The 21,934-nt window shown below is 43.2% G+C and overlaps 1 protein-coding gene and 1 long non-coding RNA gene across 9 annotated transcripts in view; one reads left to right on the top strand and one right to left on the bottom strand.

The window, feature by feature from the left end:
- Positions 1-1,845: 1,845 nt before the first annotated feature.
- Positions 1,846-8,719, bottom strand: LOC129550616 (uncharacterized). Its single transcript, XR_008684855.2, has 4 exons — positions 8,633-8,719; positions 5,892-5,963; positions 2,549-2,645; positions 1,846-2,370 (listed from the first exon to the last, which is right to left on the bottom strand). It is a non-coding gene; the product is annotated as an uncharacterized LOC129550616 (long non-coding RNA).
- A 229-nt stretch (positions 8,720-8,948) lies between these two features.
- Positions 8,949-21,934, top strand: part of PPP4R4 (protein phosphatase 4 regulatory subunit 4) — a 101,301-nt gene continuing 88,315 nt past the window's right edge. For 7 of the 8 annotated variants that reach the window (XM_055418441.2, XM_055418443.2, XM_055418440.2 and 4 more), the window contains exons 1-2: positions 8,949-9,210; positions 10,644-10,717. In XM_055418441.2, coding sequence (XP_055274416.2) covers positions 9,091-9,210; positions 10,644-10,717 — 194 coding nt within the window. In that variant the 5' untranslated portion in view covers positions 8,949-9,090. Of the gene's footprint in view, positions 9,211-10,643; positions 10,718-21,934 lie in introns of those variants that run through there. The other variant, XM_055418445.2, reaches the window with a different exon arrangement.

Below are 21,934 nucleotides of genomic sequence, written 5' to 3'. Positions count from 1 at the left end.
CACCTGTAATCCTCAGGAGAAACCAAGCCTGCCAACACCTTGATCTTGGACTTCTAGCCTCTAGATGGAGAGACAGTACACTTCTGTTGTTTAAGTCACCCAGTCTGCAGTATTTTGTTGTGGTGGCCCTAACCAACCAAAACACTTTCATAAAAGGTGTGCTGAGCTGGCTTCCTTGAGAAGGTAACATTTGAGGAAAACCCTGAAGGATGCAATGGCGGGGGCAGCTTCTGAAACTCCGATGGAAGAGCATCCCAGGCTGAGGGAGCAGCAGGCTTCAGGGCTCTGACGGGCCTCACACCTCGAGTGCCCAAGGGACAGCATGGACACCAGTGCTTGCAAAAAAGCAGAGTGGGTGAGGGAGAAAATGGAAGGATGGGAGATCAGAGATGTGATGGGATGTGGGAGGACGTTCTCTGCAGGAGGTGGGGAGTTGCTGCAGAGTTTAGAGTGGTGGTTCTCAGTTGGGAAGAAGAGGGTTTGGGTCCAAATCTAGCAAGTGTCTGAAGGTATTTCCAGGGTCATAACTGACAAAGTGTGAGGAGAGGGTCAGGATCAGACAATGGCACCTAGTGGGTAGAGGCCAGGGAGGCTGCTAACGCACACGATAGCGTTTTGCTCCAGCTCCCAAATAGAGAGCTTCCCTGCGGGTCAGATGGTCAAGAATTTGCCTGCAATGTGGGAGACCCAGGTTCGATCCCTGGGTCAGGAAGATCCCCTGGAGAAGGGACTGGCAATCCACTTCGGTATTCTTGCCTGGAGAATTCCATGGACAGAGAAGCCTGGTGGGTTACAGTCCATGGGATTGTAAAGAGTTGGACACAACTGAGCGAACTGTCACTTCACTTTCCAAATAAAGAATTACCAAGAATCCCATAGTAACAAGGTTGAGAAGCCCTGGTTTAGAGCATAGTATCATACTGTGTTGCTAACGACTTCAAAAGAAGAGCAGAGATTCTCTGGAAGGCCAGTGCTTAGGATTTGGAGGTTTCACTGCTGTGACCTGGGTTCAATCCCAGGTCAGGGAACTGTTAATAAAATCCTGCAAGCTGCACGGCATGGCAGAAAAGAAAAAGAAGCAGCAAAGGCTCCATTAATCCAGGTGACTTGGCCCAGGGTGGCAGATATTCTGCTAAGCCTGGAGTGCTGCAGTTCATGGGGTGACAAAGAGGTGGATACATCTTAGCGTCTAAACAACAACAATGTCAATTTAGTGCTCCCTGCCCTATTCTCCCTGCCTCCTCCATCTTTCTCTTACCACTTTCTCAACAAACATTAACAGAAGCCTTGCTATCTGTTAATCGTTGTGCCAGGTGCTGGGCAGATTCTAACAGGTATAGCCTAGTAGGAACCTGACCTAGTTCACCCAGATCCAAGCTGGTGAGAAGGGAGCTGTTCCATGAGGCAGGTGCTGACTTGGGGATAGTCCTGTTGGGGCTATAGGTGGACCTCTGCGACCACTGTCAGCAGTTGCCATCTACTTACACATTAAAGAAATCACAGAATGAGCCCAGGGTGGGTGATAGCTCCATGTAGCTAGCTGCACAAGCCCAGAACTTGGAAATCATCCTTCATGCCTCTGTCTCCCTCCCCCTCCCCCTCTAATCCATCCCCAGCTACCTCCAAAACCTTTCTTGAATCTGTTCACATTGCTCCATCTCTATCATCATGACTCTAGTCCAAGCTCCTATCATCTCCTACTTGGTCTCTCTATTGCCACTCTTGCGGCCCTAGAATCTTTTATTCGTTAGGACAGATGGGCTATGCTGCAGTAACAGAAAACATGAATTCTCAGTGGCTTAACACAATAGAAGTTTATTTCTGACTTATGCAAAAATAGTTGAGGTGATCCTCCTCCATCAGTCTGCTCCCTGTATTTTTTCCATAGCAATTATTATAGTTTGTAGTTATCTATTTAATTATATGACTTATTGGATCAATTTCTATTGCTATCCCTAGGGTATGTACTCCTTGATGGTAGGACCTGTACCTGGCTTGCTATGAATCCCTAGACCTAGAACAACGCCTATAATATAACTATGATTAATGCTTAATATAACATATAAAGTAGAATCTTGAAATATCTTTTGAATGGTTGGATGAATGCAGTGGCTACGCTATGACTGGAAACCACATCACCTCCCATATCTAAAAAATTCTAAAATACTTCATGCATAAAACATGATATGGAATACATAGGTATATTTCAAGCCTAACAATAAAACACTCACATATCACTACCCAGTTTAAAAAATAACACATCAGCTGGGACTTCCCTGGGGGTTTAGTGGTTAAGACTGTATTTCCACTGCAGGGTGAGCTTCATCCCTGGTCTGGGAACTAAGATCCCACAAGCTGATTTTGGCGCAGCTGAAAAATTGAAACAAAAAATAAATGTGTCACTAACATCTATGTGCCCCTCCCTGATCACATCTCAGTCCCAGAGATTAACAAAAGGCTCCATTTTTTATCCATCATCTCCTTTTATTTATCAACATTTTAACTACATGGGGCTTCCTATGGTGCTAATGGTAAAGAACCCACTTACCAATGTAGGAGAAATGAGACGTGAGTTCAGCCCCAGAGTCAGGAAGATCCTCTAGAGGAGGGCATGGCAACCCACTCCAGTATTCTTGCCTGGAATCCTGTGGATAGAAGAGCCCGGAGGGCTACAGTCCATAAGGTCGCAAAGAGTCAGACAGGATTGAAGCGACTTATCATGCATGCGGTTATTACATATAGTATTGCTTTTGAATGTTATATAAATAGTATAACACTGTATGTAGTCTTTGGAAATTTGCATTTGTTGTTCAACACCTTTGTGAGATTTATTTTTGTAGAATTACATAGTTGGGGTTCATTTTTACCATCACAGTTTTCCACAGTGTAATACAATTAATTTATCCTCCTGTTAATGGGTATTTGAACTGTTACCAGGTTTTTGCAGTTGCAATTTGTACTGCTGTGAACTTTCTTGTACATATCTCTGAGCAAGTGTGTAAAGAACTCCTCTAGGGTACACAGTACATACCTTGAAGAGGTAAATTCCATTTTACAAGTCCATGCCGTGGCTTCCAAAGTGTTTACACCAATTTTCATTTCCACCAACAGTGTGCAAGAGTCCCCTCCATTCTACATCCTTCAGACACCTGATGCCGTCAGATTTTAAAATTTGTGCCTGTTCTGTGGGTGTCTACATTTGCCTTCCCCTGATTATTACTGAGGCTGGGCTTCTTTCCATAGGTTTATTAGTGAGTTGTCTTTTGCAAAATGGTTCCTCATATATTTTGCCCATGTTTCCACATAGTTGTCTTCTTACTGAGTTTTTTGGAGTTCTTAATTCTAGACAGCAATTTTTCTATGGCTATTTTATTGTAAATATCCTTTCCTGGTCTTCAGGTTTTCTTGTGCATTTTGATGAAACGAATTCTAAATTTCAAAGTAGTTAACACTTATCAATCTTTTATATCGTGCATTTTTTTTTTGTATAAGAAAACTGTCCCTGATGTCATAAAACTATTATTCTATATTTTCTTCCAAAAGTTTGAAAGATTTGTCTTTGGTATTTTACTCACCTGAAAATGATTTTGCCTATGGTCTCAATTAGAAATCTAATTTAAATAGTTTTCTCATTATCACATTATAATTACATTAGTTTCCAATGCTGCTGTAACAAATTACCACCAATCTAGTAGCCTGAAAAACACAAATTTATTATTTCACAGTTCTGGAGGTTAGAACTGGGTTTCACTGGGTTAAATTCAAGGTGTCTGTGGGGGCTGCACGCCATTTCCCCCTGGAGAATCTAGAAGCTTGTTTTTGTCTTTTCCCAACTACCCACTTGTGCTCTCTTCCACCGTCAAAGCAATGGCCAGCCAAGTTTCTCTTGCCTCACATCACTCTGACACTGACCTTCCTGCCTCTCTTTCACTTGTAAAGACTCTTATGATTACATTGGGCCTACCTGGATCATCCAAGAAAATCTTCCCACCTCAAAATCTTTAAACTAGTGACATCTTTTGGGTTTTCTAGGTGGCTCAGTGGTTAAAAAAAAAGAATCTGCCTGCCAAGCAGGAGACATGGCTTCGATCCCTGAGTCAAGAAGATACCCTGGAGAAGGAAACGGCAACCTACTCCAGTATTCTTGCTTGGGAAATCTCATGGAGAAGCCTGGCTGGCTACAGTCCATGGGGTCGTAAAGAGTTGTGCATGGTTTAGCAACTAAACAACAACATCGGTCACATATTTCAAGTCCCTTTTGTTGTGTAAGGTAACAAACACAGTCACACATTAGAAGATTAGGATATGGACGTCTTTGGGACAGTTTCATTCTTCCTCCCACAACAACTGATTCAGCACAATGTATTTAATCTTTTCTGAACCTGGGAACAGAGGAACACTGATCTGGTGGTAAAAACAATAATAATAGCAGACAATGAACGCTTGCTGTGTGCCAGGAATTTCTCTAAGGACTGTACGCATATTACTTCATTTAACTCCCACACGATTTTGTGCTAAGGACCAGTTCTATTATTTCTGTCTTTGGCTTGCCTGGTGGCTCAGCTGGTAGAGAATCCGCCTGCAATGCAGGAGAGCTGGGTTCGATCCCTGGGTTGGGAAGATCCCCTGGAGAAGGGAAAGGCTACCGACTCCAGTATTCTGGCCTGGGGAATTCCATGGACTGTAGAGTCCATGGGGTCTCAAAGAGTCGGATACCACTGAGCGACCATCACTTTCACTATTTCTGTCTCATAGATGAGTGAAGTGAGGGACAGCTCACAGCTCTTGCCCACAGCTGGAAGCGGCAGAGCCAGGACTCGAACTCAGGCAGCTGGGATCCAAAGTTCATGTACCCAACCACCATGGTGTTGTTCAAGGGACAGAATTAATAAGTAAACCTAGCTCCCCTTAGCTGCTCATGCTTAAGTCACAGAACTTCTCTGAGTCTTAGTTTCTTCATAAAATTGGAAAAGTAGTCCATCTCTTCTGTACCTCACATGGCTACTCTGAGGAAACATTAAGACAAGCTATAACAAAGCAGTTCAGATAAGGAAACGAGGGCTACAAGAGTCATTCCACTGCATGTCACTGACAGACTCGGGACTGGGACTCAGGTTTCCTGGCAAGGTGGGCTATTTCCACCACATGGTGGTAACTATAGCAGACCCAACTCTTCAGCATGAATATTTTCACTTCGCCAACCTCCTGTCCATGAAAACTGTGTCAGTGTATTCAACTGTTCATTAAGAACGGCCTCAAGTCTCAGAGGAGAAGGCAATGGCAACACGTGTCGGTACACTTGCCTGGAAAAACCCATGGACGGAAGTGCCTGGTAGGCTGCAGTCCATGGGGTTGCTAAGAGTCGGACACGACTGAGCAACTTCACTTTCACTGTTCACTTTCACACATTGGAGAAGGAAATGGCAACCCACTCCAATGTTCTTGCCTGGAGAATCCCAGGGATGGGGGAGCCTAGTGGGCTTCCGTCTATGGGGTCACACAGAGTCGGACATGACTGAAGTGACGCAGCAGCAGCAGCTGGGAAAATTGGCTTAGCATGCGCAGAAAGTAATACTGAATTCCTATTTGCAGTACATAGGAGGTGAACTCCAGATGAATTAAGACATGTCTTATGTACAAGTGTGAAACAAAAGAGGGGAAAAGCTAGTAGAATATTTTGCAACCATGAGTAGGAGAAGATCCTCAAACAAGACCCCAAAAAGATTTTCACAAAGCTGAAATGGCATGCATCTGAGTACATCAAAATAGGGACTTCCCCTACACAGTAAGAGAGCAAATATCAAGCTAAAAGGATGCAAGAAAGACTGGGAGATACTGGTAATGTCCAAGGTTGACAAGGGGCTAATATTCAGAATATATAAGAAACTTACCTGCCTCCTGAGAAATCTGTATGCAGGTCAGGAAGCAACAGTTAGAACCGGAGATGGAACAATGGACTGCTTCTAAATTGGGAAAGGAGTACGTCAAGGCTGTATATTGTCACCCTGCTTATTTCACTTATATGCACAGTACATCACGAGAAATGCCCGGGTGGATGAAGCACAAGCTGGAATCAAGATTGCCGGCAGAAGTATCAAGAACCTCAGATAGGCAGATGACGCCATCCTTATGGCAGAAAAAGAAGAGGAAATGAAGAGCCTCTTGATGAAAGTGAAAGAAGAGAGTGAAAAAGCTGGCTTAAAACTCAACATTCAGAAAACTAAGATTGGCATCTGGTCCCATCATTTCATGGCAAATAGATGGGGAAACAATGGAAGCAGTGACAGACTTTATTTTCTTGGGTTCCCAAATCACTTCAGATGGTAACTGCAGCCATGAAATTAAAAGACACTTGCTCCTTGGAAGAAAGGCTGTGACCACCCTAGACAGCATATTAAAAAGCAGTGACATTACTTTGCCAACAAAGGTCTGTCTAGTCAAAGCTATGGTTTTTCCAGTAGTCATGTATGGATGTGAGATTTAGATAAAGAAAGAAAGCTGAGCACCAAAGAACTGATGCTTTTGAACTGTGGTGTTGGAGAAGACTCTTGTGAGTCCCTTGCACTTCAAGGAGATCAAATTTGTCAATCCTAAAGGAAATCACTCTTGAATATTCATTGGAAGGACTGATGCTAAAGCCGAAGTACCAATACTTTGGCCCCGTGAAGCAAAGAACTGACTCCTTGGAAAAGACCCTGATGTTGGGAAAGATTTAAGGCAGGAGGAGAAGGGGATGACAGCAGATGAGATGGTTGGATGGCATCACCGACTGGACAGACATGAGTTTTAGCAAGCTCTGGGAGTTGGTGATGGACAGGGAAGCCTGGTGTGCTGCCATGGGGTTGCAAAGAGTCGGATACAACTGAGCAACTGAACTGAACTGAAGAAATTTTTAAAATTCATTCTGAAAAATAATAGGAAATCTAGCAGAAAAATAGGCAAAAAGTAGTTCACGGAAGGAAAAACATCTTTATAACTCTTCAGTTCAGTTCAGTCGCTCAGTCGTGTCTGACTCTCTGCGACCGCCTGAATCACAGCACGCCAGGCCTCCCTGTCCAACATATGCAAAAATAGTTAGCACTAATCATGAAAATTGGGCTTCCCTAATGGCTCAGTGGTAAAGAATCCACCTGCCAAGTAGGAGATGTGGGTTTGATCTCCAGGTCTCGAAGATCCCTTGGAGAAGGAAATGGCAACCCACTCCAGTATTCTTGCCTGGGAAATTCCATGGACAGAGGAGCTTGACGGGCTATAGTCCACGGTATCTCAAGAGTCCAACACCACTTGGAGACTAAACAAATCAAGAAAATTAAAATGTGGTACTACTCCTGTAGGACTCTTTGCAACCCCATGGACTGTAGCCTCTGTCCAGAGAATTCTCCAGGCAAAAATATTGGAATGGGTTGCCATTTCCTTTTCCAGGGGATCTTTCCAATCCAAGGATAGAGCCTGGGTCTCCTGCATTGCAGGCAGATTCTTTACCATCTGAGCCATCAGGGAAACCCTTACCAATGACAGATTAATACAAATTGGGACATAATACCAACAGTTAATGTACAAAGTGGAGAGACAGGAACCTTCCTATCTTCATTGGTGGAGTGCAAAGCCATCCTAGAGAGTACCAGAGCAGACTGAAACCAAGCATTGTAGATTCTATGAGCAAGCAACTCCATTGTTTTTCCTCTCAAGGTCCACAAGAGACACATGTAATACCCATTCCAGCATTTCTGTGATAACAAGGTACTGCTGACAACCTGTTTATTATTTAAAGACTGATAAGTAAAATGTGCTAGACTCCCAATTCAAATACTTTTAAAGGACAGAATTAAGGAACTCCTGATATAATAAGCCCCACCGATAGCTCTCTTAGACATTATGTTGAGGGAAAAACGTACAGAATGAGTTCTTATCACAACAGCATTCATGTATATTAGAAATAGATACTTAAACCAAAAGCACTCTCTTCCGAGGATATATACATGTACTGGGACACATCAAACGAGAGAGAATGCATACACGAGGCGAGTAGGGAAACAGGACCATGGAGAGGGAATGAGTGGAAAATAATAAAAAAGAGAGACAGGTCCTGCTGACTGTCGGGCGCTGAAGAGTATGATCAACAAAACTCGTCTCTGAGGTCCCCCCAAATTGCCCCAACTTCTTCCATCGCTTCCTACTCGTAGCAGAATCAAAATGCAAGCAATTCAACGTCGCTGCCCAGACTTGGGCTCTTCTCCATTAAGGACCTACCTCTCTACCTTGTCAAGCACCCGTTTCCCTGCACTCCAAGCTCTACTCTGCACTTCCTACAACCATATAGACGCCCAGGCTTCAACCCGAAATCCGCTTACTCTTATTTCTCTTGGAAAAATCCTGCTATAAAATTCAGTTTTAAGTGTCTTCAGGAGTCCTTTTTCTGACGGCTGCCCTCACTACGTTAACCCCTCTCTGACTGTATTCCCAGATCACCCGTCCCCAACAACCCAGCACACCCCAAGTTCTATGTGCTTATATTGGGTACACACCCCTCCCCCAAGGACAGATCAGAGTTACCCAGCTCGTGCGCTGGGGTGGGCGGTCCCACGGATAACCGCACCACAATTCCGGCAAGTTAACCAAGATCCCAACCCACCTTCCCCTTTGTTTCCCTCACTTATTGGTTCATCTCCGCACCGGGTCTACCGAACCCAAACCGCCTCCACCGGCAGCAGCAGGTAGGAGGCTCTGCGCATGCGCCACGGCTAGGGGCGCACTCCGTCGGGGGCGGGGCGAAGGGGCGAGGAGGGCGGTGAGGGGACGCGGCGCGGCAGTTGCGTCCGGCCCGCCGGCCGCGGGCGCCCGGGAGGGGGCGGGGCCGGCGGGGCCTCGGCCCCGCCCCCACAGCCCGCCCGCGCGCCTCGCCCCGCCCCCTCGCCCTGGCCGCCCCGCCCCCTCGGCGGCCGCGCTCCCTCTCCCGCCGCCCGCTGGCCTCCCGCCCGGCTCCAGCGGCGGAGAGCGGGAGAAAGTGTTGCTGGTGGGCGGCCGCGGGGCTGTGAGCGTTCGGCATCCCGGGACCGCTCCGGCCCGGGCGGCGAGGGGGCCCGGCGGTCCATGCATCCGCCGTCGCCCGCCGCCGCCGCGATGGATTTCAGTCAGAACAGCCTGTTCGGCTACATGGAGGACCTGCAGGAGCTCACCATCATCGAGAGGCCGGTCCGCCGGAGCCTCAAGGTGCGCCCCGGGGAGGAGGAGCTGCCCGCAGGGCGCCAGGCGGCTGGCCCCTGCCCCGGCCCCCGCCCGTTCGCGCCGCGAGGCGGCCGGGACCCTGTCAGAGCCCTGCCGCCCGCCGCCGCCCCGCTCAGTCCCCGAGGGCCGTGCTGCCCGAGCCCCACCGCTCTCGGGCCCCTTCTTCGACGCGGCTCGGCTTCCCCCAGCCTGACCCCCAGCCCTGAGGTGCGGGCGCCCGGGGCCAGCCCGCGACCCCGCAGACGCTCTGGCTTTTCCAGTGGCCCGGCCCCCTCGGGAACGGCCGCCGAGCCCCTGCGACTCGGGCCAGCCCGGCGTCCTCTCCCGCGCCGTCCCTCCCCTGCGGCCCCCTGCCCCTGGGCCCTGCGGGAGCTGCCCCTCGCAGCCGCAGCCCGCGGCCTCCCGCGGCCTCTCCTTGGGGCCCCCCTCCCCCCGCCTCAGCTCCCTGGTGCTGCTGCCGCCCGGGGTCGTGGACCTAGTCCCAGTGTCCAGTTAACACGGCCCCGACTGTCCCCGCTGCCTTTTCCAGAGATACCTCAGATCCCGTTCCGCGCCCCTCCCCCACTCCGTCCGCATCCGAGCAAGCCCAGGGCCCCCACTTCACCTCCCAACCCACCAGCACCCCTCCTGGAGTCGTCCTGCTCTCGGTCTTCAAAGCCCTCTCGACCCTTTGTCCCGATCCTGAGTCACCACGTGTCCCTTCCTTCCAGTCCCTCCAAGACTCTTAGCAGGGACCCTGCTCCCCAATCCCCTTAGGAGAGTCAGCCTCCACTAGGCACCCCCCCACACACCTGCCACTAGCTCCCCCACCCCGCAGAGGCATCTTGCTTCCCGAGGCTCCAACCCTCACTGCTGCCAAACCTAGTTGACCGACCACCGCCCCCCCACCCCCGCAATTCCTCCTTTAGCTCTTTTCACTCCCACCTGCCGCAATATCTTTGATTTCTTTCCAACCCCAGAGTTTATTCCCTTCCCTCCCCCAATCCAGATTTCGTCTTTCTCATTCTCCCTCCGCTGGCTGCAGTCTCCATCCCCCCCGCCCCTTTTAAGCATTTCCTGGGATGGAAATGCTGGCGAAACACTCTTAGATATTAGAGATGAAAACTACGTACATATTTTACATATGCACATACAATTGATTTCAGCAAGGTTCTGAAGCCAGTGTGTTTCTCAGGCTTCAGTCTAGAAGTTAGAAGAGTAAACAAAAGAAAAAAAAGGCCCCAGAGCCCCGCAAACTCCAGCACCTAAACCCCACTGTTAGAGATATCTGTGATTTGAGGGTGGCAGACCCCTTAATTAGTTTTCAAGGGTAATGCTTAATTGCGAAACTTTTTCATTAGTCTGGACTCATATAGAGTCCCTGGAGGCAAGACTTGAGCTGATGCTTGTGTGCATAATTTGTATTTTACACTTGACAGACACCAGAAGAAATAGAAAGATTGACAGTGGATGAAGACCTCAGTGATATTGAAAGGGCTGTTTATCTGCTCAGGTATTTCCTAAAGTCTTTTTGTGATAATTCCTTCTCTTTTCCTGTGGCAGCATCCACAAATAATTTCTGAAATGTCGTGTTACGGTTATGTTCAGATTTACTTAACCACTTGAACAGAGTACTTTGCATGTACAGCACTTAATTTGTCATAAATTAGATTTAGATGTGGGCTTATGAATTTCAGAACTGAAATCAAGTAAGGTACCTAACTTATAGAATATTGCTTGAAGGAGGAACAGAACAACTCATGGTTTGAGTTAAATCTCTTTAAAAAAAAATCTTGCAGCTTTGGTTGTGTTCACATAAGAGCTGATAAATCTAGATGAGACGTAAGAATATTCAGTGATTAATTTTAAGTTAATTGTAGAGTTTGAACTTTATCTGGTATTTACAGAAACAAATCCACAAATATGGTATTTCAATTTTTTTCCTCAGGATAACCTGTTTATATTGCTTTTGCTATGTGCGCTTTATAATTTTGCCTGAGAGATTTTAAAATTTAATTGAGTCTACTCTCACTTAAGGTTCATCTCATAAGCTCTACAGAACTGCTTACGCCAAATGGTTATGACAAATATTTACAAGATTTCTTTCAGCTATTTAAAAAATTGTGCTGTGGATTTAACTTTAAAAGCTAATGTGAGCATTTAATGAATATATAAAAATACTAAAGAAATAGGAATTTTCCTAAGGTATTTTGTGTACACTGTTTTAACATTTTTCTTGCACAACATTTCTTTTTCCCCTTTTGGCAACTTAGTTTTCGCTTTTGTTTTTTGGAATCAGATTTTGAAAACTGGTACTATTGACCTCCTTGGAATATTTGTTATCCTTGTTTCCTTAGTTCAGGTCTGCTTTGCCAGTTTCAGGTACTGGCAAGTTTCTTGTTCTTTTCTTGTTTTATAGATCATGTTTCTAGTCCCATGATATTCTTTGAATGACTGTTTTTTTCCCCCCCTTTTAAAAAAAAGCAACCCTCTCCTTGACTTCCATTTTCTTATTTTGACATCTTGGCTTCTGGTCTTATTTAAGTCAGAATTTTAGCATGCTTATAATTTAGACCATTCTCTTCAATAATTCTGTCACTTTAAATGTTATCGGATCTTATACTTTATGTCGATATTGTTTCCTTTCCTCTTTTGGTGATTTATCGTAGCCTGCTCTCATCATTTCTATTTATTTTATTATTTAAAAACATTTTTGTATTGGTGTATGCTGCTCCTGCTATTTTGCTTCAGTCGTGTCCAACTCTTTGCGACCCTGTAGCCCGCCAGACTCCTCTGTCTGATTCTCTGATTCTTCGCCCCATAATACTAGAATGGGTTGCCGTGCCCTCCTCCAGAGGATCTTCCTGACCCAGGCATCAAACCAACATCTCCTGTGTTGGCGGGCAGGTTCTTTACCACTAGCGCCACCTGGGAAGCCACTTATTGGAGTATAGTTGATTTACAGTGTTGCATTAGTTTCTGGTGTTATCTACCTATTTATTTTAAAATAAAATGGTTTTATTTATGTATGAATTAGCAGTATGTGTTTTTGATGTTTCATAGAGAATGCTCCATTTAACCTGTTTTGATAATTGTGTCATATTTGAAGTACTTTATTCCTTAATGATGAACATATCCAATATGGTGAACAGAAGTTGTAAGCATCTGCCTTTTCCCACAGTCCTCTTGTTTGGAACAGGCAGACAATTGGTGAAAATTGGGTAAGCTTCTTTTAGCATACAGCAGTTGATGATGTGAAGTCACTGCCTACTTACTCCTGCTGCATCCTCTCCAGATAAGCGCTGGCTTACAATTAGGAAACAGAGAGCCTTGCTCTACTTACTTGCGACAGTGGATACCTCATTCTAGGTATCTGTGACAAGGCTTCTTTTTGAGGATAGCTTATTTTCTGTTTTGCTTTTATTGTTAGAGAACCAGGTCGTCTAAGTTGTCGGTGGTTCTCGGACACAGGACATGAGTTTCACCCAATTCTAGAACTTACAAAGCCCTTACAGAGACAGATGGGGCCTCTCCTTCTTAGGCAAGAGAGTTTGGAAAGAAATCTGATACTTCTTTAGTTTCTTGTGGCTCATCTACCTTGAAGAAGGTTTGCAAGGTGACTCCAAAGGCAAACACTAGTTTGGTTGTGCATGGATCCTCCAGCCAAGTTCTTTTTTGTATTCCTGCCATCTCACTCCCTCCTGGGGGAAAGTGGGGTTTCACCTTTAGGACAGCTTCTGAAGAGGGAACACGAGGCCTGCCTGAAAGGTTCTTTCTTCCCTGGGATTCAGGGGAAGGGTGTGGGATTGTCTTATGGACGTGTTCCAAACTTTGCCTCTGTTAAAGCTGTTAAAGCCTCTTGTCTCACGTATTGAGCCTTCTATTTTAGATGTAATGTATTCCTTTTTTTCCTATTTGTACTTCCCAATGCTGTAAAATCTAATACTTTTTTTTTTCCTATGATTTTCAGGTTTATTTTTGAGTACATTACCTTTTCCTCTGTTTTAGATATTCTCTACCCAGAATTTTCCTCCTTGCTTTTGAATGTCAGATTTGTTTTTTTAGCTGTCTTATTTTTGTGTATTACATCTATTTTGTAGATTATGCTACCTTAGAATTCAGAGTCAAATGTGTAAATATCAGTAGGAAATGCTTTATATTTGTGGGGGTTCTGATAGCATTTAAACTGAACGTAGTGTCTAAAAAGGCATTATATTGGACTGCTGTCCAATGAAAACGAAATTACACTGTTCATTATCTTACCCTAAAATATGACAGATCAATTATTAATGCTGTTTTCATAATTAAATTTAGAACATTACACTATTTGAAGATTTGACACAGATGATTGTGTGGTTTTGCATAAATGGGATGCTGCTGTACCTGTCAGTGGCGTTTAGCTGTGAAGCAAAACAACTTTCCTAATAGTCACAGCTTGTGGCTTAGTCAAAATCCTATCACAGCATCTTCTAGTTCTCTCCCTTCTTTGTGAGTTTGGTGTATATTTTAGAAGTGTACTTAAAGCAGTGAATGGATTTGTAAGAGAAGGGTCCTAAGTTTGTAAACTCAGTTTCCATTGGGTAAACCTTTACTCACATATCTAATTGCCTGCCAGATAAATTTCAGATCCTTAATTTGGCATAAGTGACTCCATCTTAGCTGTGCAATGGGATGTCTCATTAGGCCTTCAGCTTTTCTTTTTAAAAGCTTGATTGAGATGTAGTTCATATGCCATTTTTAGTTGAATGGTTTTGTGTTTTCACACAGTTGTGGGTTCGTTACCACAATCAATTTTAGAACATTTTCATCATATCAAAGATAAACCCTCTACCTGTTAACAGTCATTTCCCTGTTGTGTTGGTATTTTTGCCCAGTCTTCCCAGCCTCTGGGAACCAGAAGTCTACTTTCTCTATGGATTTGTCTTTTCTGGGCATTTTATATAAATGAAATTATACAATATGTGGCCTTTTCTGACTTTTTTCCCAAGGTTTTTCCTTGTTGTAGCATGTGTCAGTACTTTTTTTCTTTTTGTTGCTGGGTAGTATTCCACCATAGGGGTATATCACGTTTTGTTTGTTCATTCATCAGCTGATGGACATGTGAGTTATTTCCACTGAGTCTTTCCTTCTTGAAGCAGTCCTGTTGCCCTGTTCGCTCTTACTCAGATACATCACGTTCATCCTTCACTGCTCTTCCCCTTCCCTGGAATACCTTTCATTATATTGACACCTCTCCAGCATCTTCCATTGCCAGGATCCAGCTGTAGTCTTGAATCTTCCATAAGACCTTTCCTGTCTGCTGAAACCACCTGGATCTCAGGCTTCTCTGAGCTCCCATATCAGTTAGTGGCTGCATACCTTGGTATTCCTTAACATAAAAGTGTGCATACGTATGCTTCAATAGACTAAGCTCTTGGAGGGCAAGCTGTGTTTTATTGTTGTTGCTGTTTTGGTTCTTTCTTATTCTTTGCTGTGATATAAGTATATACCTCTTAATGGAATAAGGTGTATTTATTTACTTATTTTAAGATGACCGAAAAATGCCTGGTGAATTCAGCAACTTTTGATTTTTTTGTTTTGTGGGCCATAGAATCAGATTTAGGGTGTATACTATTCTACCATTTACTGCCTTTGTGACCATGGGCAAGTGATTTATGGTTGTTAACTCCTAGTAAAATCTGTTAAGTGGAAAATAGTAATTCTTGTTTCACAGTGTTGTTGTATTCTGTGTAGAGCCCAGACACCAAACGGGAACCCAATTAATATGAATTTCCTTCTGTTTTCTGTACCATGTCCCTAATTCCTTGCTACTTACCTGCTCAAGATACTTTTCAGACTTTTAAAAGAGGATAGCAGTATTAATTTTGCCTTCCAGTAATCAGATAAAGTAACAGGCAAGTAAAGTGTTATCAACAGGTTTGTGATAATCTATTAGCTTCCTTTGCTAATAGTATTTTTAGATACTGTATTTTTAATAATTAATTAATTTTTTAATTTTTGGTTGCATTGGGTCTTTGCTGCTGCTCATGGGCTGTCTCTAGTTTCGTCAAATGGGACCCACTGTTTGTTGTGGTGCAGGGGCTTCTCATTGCAGTGGCTTCTCCTGTTGCAGAGCATGGGCTCCAGGCCCACAGGCTTCAGTAGTTACAGCATGCAGGCTCAGTAGTTCTGGCTCACAGGCTCTAGAGTGTGGCTCAGTAGTGGCGCACAGGCTTAGTTGCTCCGCAGCATGTGGGATCTTTGTGGACCAGGGATCGAACCCATGTCCTCTGCATTGGCAGGTTTACCTCTTTACCACTGAGCCACCGAGGAAGTCCCCTTTGCTAATAGTATTTACCAGAATCTTCACATATTATAATTGTTTTAAACTGATGATAAGATCAGCCTGTTTAAGCAATATTTGCTATTTGTATTATGCATTAAATGTGTTGATTTGTTAATGTATCTAAACTAACTTTTATGTTGCTTTCTTTTACAGTCACTTTAAAACCATCTGTCACTTTGCACTGTGAATTTTAAAACATTTTGCACTTTGCCTTTTAGGGATAGTCAAGTAAAGTACATCTTTAGTTTGGAACTTTTTCCCTTCTGCGCTCCCCTCTTTCCCTCCCACCGCCTGCCTTTTAATTAAGAAAATAGTGAGTGCTCCCCCTAGTGAAAGCACAGACTGAGAATTCTGCCAAATCTGAAAATAAAAACCTGTAAACTGTAGCTATTGCGAATCACATCCTGGGAACTCTTGCACTCAAGACTAGCAGAAGGCAGCAATGAGGTCATGAGGAAGAAAGAACTCCAGTAATTAGCTTTGCTACTGGCTTGCTTTCGTTGTTTTGTCTTTAAAAAGTACTTAGCCCATTTGCTAGGCAGATGGGAAATGTGTGAAAACCTCCTTTGTATGCTCTTATTTCTAAGACTTTCTATACCTTCACACTTCTTTTGCCTTTCCTATTGTCTCGATCTTTTCATTTTTGATCCCTTCTGCCATTTAGTACTGTTTTGGTGAGGTGGGGTGCTTATGGGATGTGTGTGTCTGTGTGAGAGACAGAAAGAGTGTGTGTGTGTGTGTGAGATGAGGGTGGAGGTGGGTCTTGAGTAGTGTGCGTTTCTCTGTGTGTGTGTGTGTGAGATGAGGGTGGAGGTGGGTCTTGAGTAGTGTGCGTGTCTCTGTGTGTGTGTGTGTGAGATGAGGGTGGAGGTAGGTCTTGAGTAGTGTGTGTGTGTGTGTGTGTGTGTGATGAGGGTGGAGGTGGGTCTTGAGTAGTGTGTGTGTGTGAGATGAGGGTGGAGGTGGGTCTTGAGTAGTGTGTGTGTGTGTGTGTGTGTGTGTGTGTGTGTGTGTGTGTGAGTGTGAGATGAGGGTGGAGGTGGGTCTTGAGTAGCCAGAATTGCTTATCCGGTTTTCTCCACTGTTGTACATGAGAGACACATCACAACTTTTAATACCTCACAATTGAGATGAATAGTTGGTAATTCCTGGAGTTGGTTAATGTGGGGAATCATAGAATTGATAAATAATTTCAGTATTTCATTTTAGTGTAAAAAATACATTTGTTTGCCAGAGTTTTGTTGTAGATCCATTGCCTTTTGAGTCAGGGTCTGCTTAACACAGTTCATAATCCTTTTTCTTGCATGAATACTTCCATAATACATTTACAGTGTCAAGGTCAGGTCTCTTTAAAGCTGAGAATTTAAAGATGCTTTTGAAGCAGTCTGAAAGTCTGTTTTAGCTTTTTATGATCTTTTTTGCTCATCTTTTTCAAGTTGTCTTGTTCTTCCTAATTCAATAACAGTTTTCTTTGGCAACTTTGAGTTTTTCTAAAACTTTCAATTTAGTTGTCATAGAAACGACTCTTCGCATTCATATGTTTATGTAATATTTAATTAAATTATGTAATTGCAGTGTCAAGTAAATTGGGATAAACTGGTCTGAGAACAAGTACAGCTGACTCTTGGTTACAGCTCACCTGGCTAGAACAGAAGCGTGTGGGTATTTCAGAAAGCAGTCTATCAGCTCTAAACTCTCAGCTTGCCTTTGCCAGGGAGGTGGAGAGTTATTGCTTAGCTGAGAGTCTTCTAACACCTTGTTGAGAGATATATGATCCCTTTTCAGAGCATGCGCTGTGATGGCCTTGCTTTATCCTTGGATACTCATAATATTCTTCTCGTCTCTGTATTGAGTTGGTCTATGGTCTGGTCTGCTCTTCTTTAACCGTTCTGCACTAAAAAACAGAAAATAATGGATTAAGAATCTCAGTTAAAGAGGTACTATCATAAACATATAGTTTGTTTTTTAAAACAAACTTTTGGAGCATATGCAGAAATGAGCTCACATCATAAAATACACAGCTTGTTATGCTTTCACAAGTTCAGAAACACCCGTATAGCCAGCATCCAGATTAAGAAACAGGATGTAACCTGTTGTCTAGTTGTGTTAGCCTAGTAGCCTGTCTTGTACCCTTGCCCAGTTTCCCCCATTCCCTGCAAAGGGTATCAACTATCTTAACGTCTAACAGCATAAGTTAGTTTGCCTGGTTTGGACTCAATATAGTAACAACCATGGAATGTACAGTTTTTGTTTAGCTACTTTTGCTCAACCTTTTAGAAAAGAGATTTGTCCATATTGTTGCATGGAGAGAGAGACGTCCATCCACACGGCTGTGTGATTTTCTGTCGTATGAACGTGCCATAGGTACTCTTGGTGCACATTTGTGTTCAGAGTTCGGCTGTTATGAATAATGCTGCTACAGACATTCTTTACAAGTCTCTTGGTGAAGATACACGTGCATTTCTTTTAGTTATGTTCACAGACCTAGGACTCCTGGTCACAGCATATGCATATGTCCCATTTAGAAGATACTGCTACACCATCTTCCCAAGTGCTAGCACAGTTTATACTGCTTCCAGCAGTACATGAGTGGTCTCACCCTATTTTTTTTAGGAAACAAAAGTGACAAACTTTTTAGTACAGAAATTTCTAGTATATCAATAATGAACTGCCTACGTAATAGCCCATATAATTATCTGTTATTCTGTATCTGATTTACTTATGTCATACAACTTTTTCTTTCCGTGTAAGAGAGTTTTCATGAATTTTTACACTTAGCTTATAATTGTGCTAGATGGCTTGGCTAGGAGACTCTTGGTTATTAGAAGGTCTTCTTTCAAGGGTGCCACCTCTAGTTGCTGTGTTTTTTAATGATTCCAAGGGTCCTATTTTTAAAAAAATCGTCCAAGTTATCCATTGTGAAAGTGATGCACAAATTTCTTGCATTTGTACATAGAAATAGGAGGCATCTTCATTTTCGCATCCTAGGATAAGCAGGATCACTGTTTCACATATTCAGAGGCATACATAATGGATTCCAGCTGTATGTCTTGCATCATCGCTGAGGCCTCATTACTTAAGTCCTTGGCAAACCTTAAACTCCCTGTTTTGGAAAAGTACTAGGTCTCTGAATCTAAGGGGTTTGGAGATTATTTCCCATCTCCTTTTGCTTATCTTTTGCTATGAGAACAACTATGGGAGGCATCTGTTTCTTTTTCTTCCTATTTACTGAAGCTTCTGAAGGCTCTCTGTGACATCAGTGGAAAGCGGAATGCTCTCATGGGATCTGCAAGAAAAGCTTAAAAATAAAGAGTAAACTATTTTCATCAATGTAAAGGTGACCAGTATAATGTCATTGGGAAGACCTAGAGCTTAATAACAGGATGCAGTTGTGAGAGATTTGAGCAGTTTTCATCTTGTTAATATAGCTGTTTTTTGATACCCTATCTAAATACCTACATGTGGGACTTCCCTGGTGGTCCAGTAGATGAGATTCTGTGCTCCCAATGCAGGAGTTCTGGGTTCAATCCCTGGTCAGGGAGCTAAATCCCACATGCCTCAACTAAAGAGTTCAAATGCCACAATGAAGACTGAAGATCCTACGTGCTGTAAGACCCAGCACAGCCAAATAAATAAATATGAAAAAATAAATATAAATAAATAAAATACCTATAGGTTTCTATGAGGAAAACATACAATAATGTAATGCTAAAACAAATGCTTGAATGAAGATTCAAATAAAGTGCAGGTTAAGTTCTGTAACTGCAGTGTACCTATATTATGGCATATATATGTGTGTATGTTATAAATGTATATATATGTTTGTGTGTGTATATATTTATTTTCACGAACAATTAGTTCATACTGACACTTGAGACATAGCTAAGTGAGGCACAAGGAGACTAAATTTTGTCCCCAAACTTATCTAATTAGTTCCCAGTAAAAATTTGGGGTTTTATTGCTTTGCTCCCAATCTTGTTGTATAGTGGTTTCTTAGTAGTCACAATATTATTTAAAGTGTTGACTCAACCAAGTGGTAAAAATCATAACTCTTAGAATTAGGGTCACATGAAGGGAATTAAGGGCTTCCCCAGTGGCTCAGTGGTAATGAGGAGTGCAGTATAGGAGGCTGGTTCGATCTCTGGGTTGGGAAGATCCCCTGTGGGAGGGCATGGCAACCCACTCCAATATTCTTGCCTGGAGAATCCCATGGATGGAGAATTCTGGCGGGCTACAGTCCATAGGATCGCCAAGAGTTGGACACAACTGAAGCAACTGAGCACGCACACATGAGTGTTTCAATGATCTTTAAATTTATACCTCTTTCAACATAGATATTTTGCTTTTTGCAATGTCTTTTGCTGACCATTGTTGGCCACCAGGTGTGAGAGGCAAGGAGAAAGTGTTCTTAGTTCTCCACAGTCACCACCTTTTCGACTTTATAATATTGGTATGTAGTAATGATGTCAGAAATAATAGCAAAATCTATTATTCTGCAGATGTGTCTTACAGTGTAATTCCCCCTCCAAATCAGAGATGCTAATAATGGAGAAGGTTTGTAATGCAACTAGCAATTACTTTAGAATCAGTTTTATGAATTTAGGTTGTTGTTGTTCAGTTCTAAGTTGTGTCCAATCTTTGCCACCCCATGGACTACTGCAGCACACCAAGCTCCCCTGTCCACCACTGTCTCCCTGAGTTTGCACAAATTCATGTCCATTGAGTTCATGATGCTTTCTAACCATCTCATCCTCTGCCTCTCCCTTTTCCTTTTGCCTTCAGTCTTTCCCAATATCAGGGACTTTTCCAATGAGTTGGCTTTTTGCATCAGTCGGCCAAATTATTGGAGTTTCAGCTTCATCATCAGTCCTTCCAATGATATTCAGGGTTGATTTCTTTTAGGACTGACTGGTTTGATCTCCTGGCTGTCTTCAGGACTCTCAAGAATCTTCTTGGGCACCACAGTTTGACAGCATCAATTCTTCAACTCTCAGCCTTCTTTATGGTCCACCTCTCACATCTGTACATGACTTCTGGAAAAAACCATAGCTTTGACCATATGGAGCTTTTTCGGTGAAGTGATGTCTCTGCTTTTTAATATGCTATTTGGATTTGTCATAGCTTTTCTTCCAGGGAGCAAGCATCTATTTTTTTCCCATGACACTCTCAAAAGATTTGTATTTCATTCAAAGAGATAGCACAACAGCAAACTGGGAATTCAAATTAAAATACAAGATATATCATCAGAGTATGGATAGAAACTTTAATTTCATGGCTGCCCTCAACCATGCACAGTGATTTTGGAGCCTAAAAAAATAAAATTTCTCACTGCTTCCAGTTTTCCCCTATTTGCTGTGAAGTGATAGGACCAGATGCCCTAATCTTAGCTTTTTTTTCTTTTAAATTAATATAGCTTAAGACATGCAATATATTTATTGAGTACTTACTTTGTATTAGGCATCTCCTGGAGCATGGTGGCATTGTACCAGCAAATACTTGTGTTCAACGAAGTATTGATACTTGTTTAAGGAAGCAGACACACTTTTCTTAAATTTTAGTGGAATAGAAGTCATCTCTAGTTAATAAGTATGTTGAGCATTGAGAAGGCAGTATGTAGTGTCAGAAATACTTTATATTAAGACAGACCAGATTTATTCTCTGAGGCTGAGACTTGCTCATTTATCTATTGAGAAACCTAGGCTAAGTTTCTTGTTTGGGTCCAAGTCTCCTAATCTAAACTGGGAATAATAAAACCTACATTGTAGGATTGTTAAGAAGATTTGGGAATGTATGCGGAGGGCACAATGCTTGGTGTAGAGTCATGTTCAGTAAAAAATAATTGTTCTTGGTCTTTTAAATAAACTGCTGGCAGTACAGAACATCCTTTACTTTGGATATATAGGAAAATTCCTCTAGAATTCATGTAGTTATAAAATCTTGTCTCCCAGATGGTGCCCCTTTGCAGTTAATCCTCCACCCTGAGCCTGGGCAACAGATGATCTGCTTTTTGTCAGTATACTTCAGTGGCGAATTCTCCTGTAAGAGAACATAGGCATATGTTTTCCTATCTCTTGGCTAATGCCTGAGAATAGAATGCTGGTCATAGAATGAGTATATATTTTTTCATTCAGTTCTATTGAGGTATCAGTTCAGTTCAGTTCAGTCGCTCAGTCGTGTCCGACTCTCCGCGACCCCATGAATTACAGCACGCCAGGCCTCCCTGTCCATCACCAACTCCCGGAGTACACTCAAACTCATGTCCACAGAGTCGGTGATGCCATCCAGCCATCTCATTCTCCGTCGTCCCCTTCTCCTCCCACCCCCAACCTTTCCCAGCATCAGAGTCTTTTCCAGTGAGTCAACTCGTCGCATGAGGTATAACTGATGTCAAATAACCGGCACATA

Source organism: Moschus berezovskii, chromosome 21 (assembly GCF_049115385.1).
Source record: "Moschus berezovskii isolate FMDL1 chromosome 21, NW_MosBer_1.0, whole genome shotgun sequence".
Taxonomy (NCBI): domain Eukaryota; kingdom Metazoa; phylum Chordata; class Mammalia; order Artiodactyla; family Moschidae; genus Moschus; species Moschus berezovskii.
This window is presented reverse-complemented; position numbering and strand designations above follow the sequence as displayed.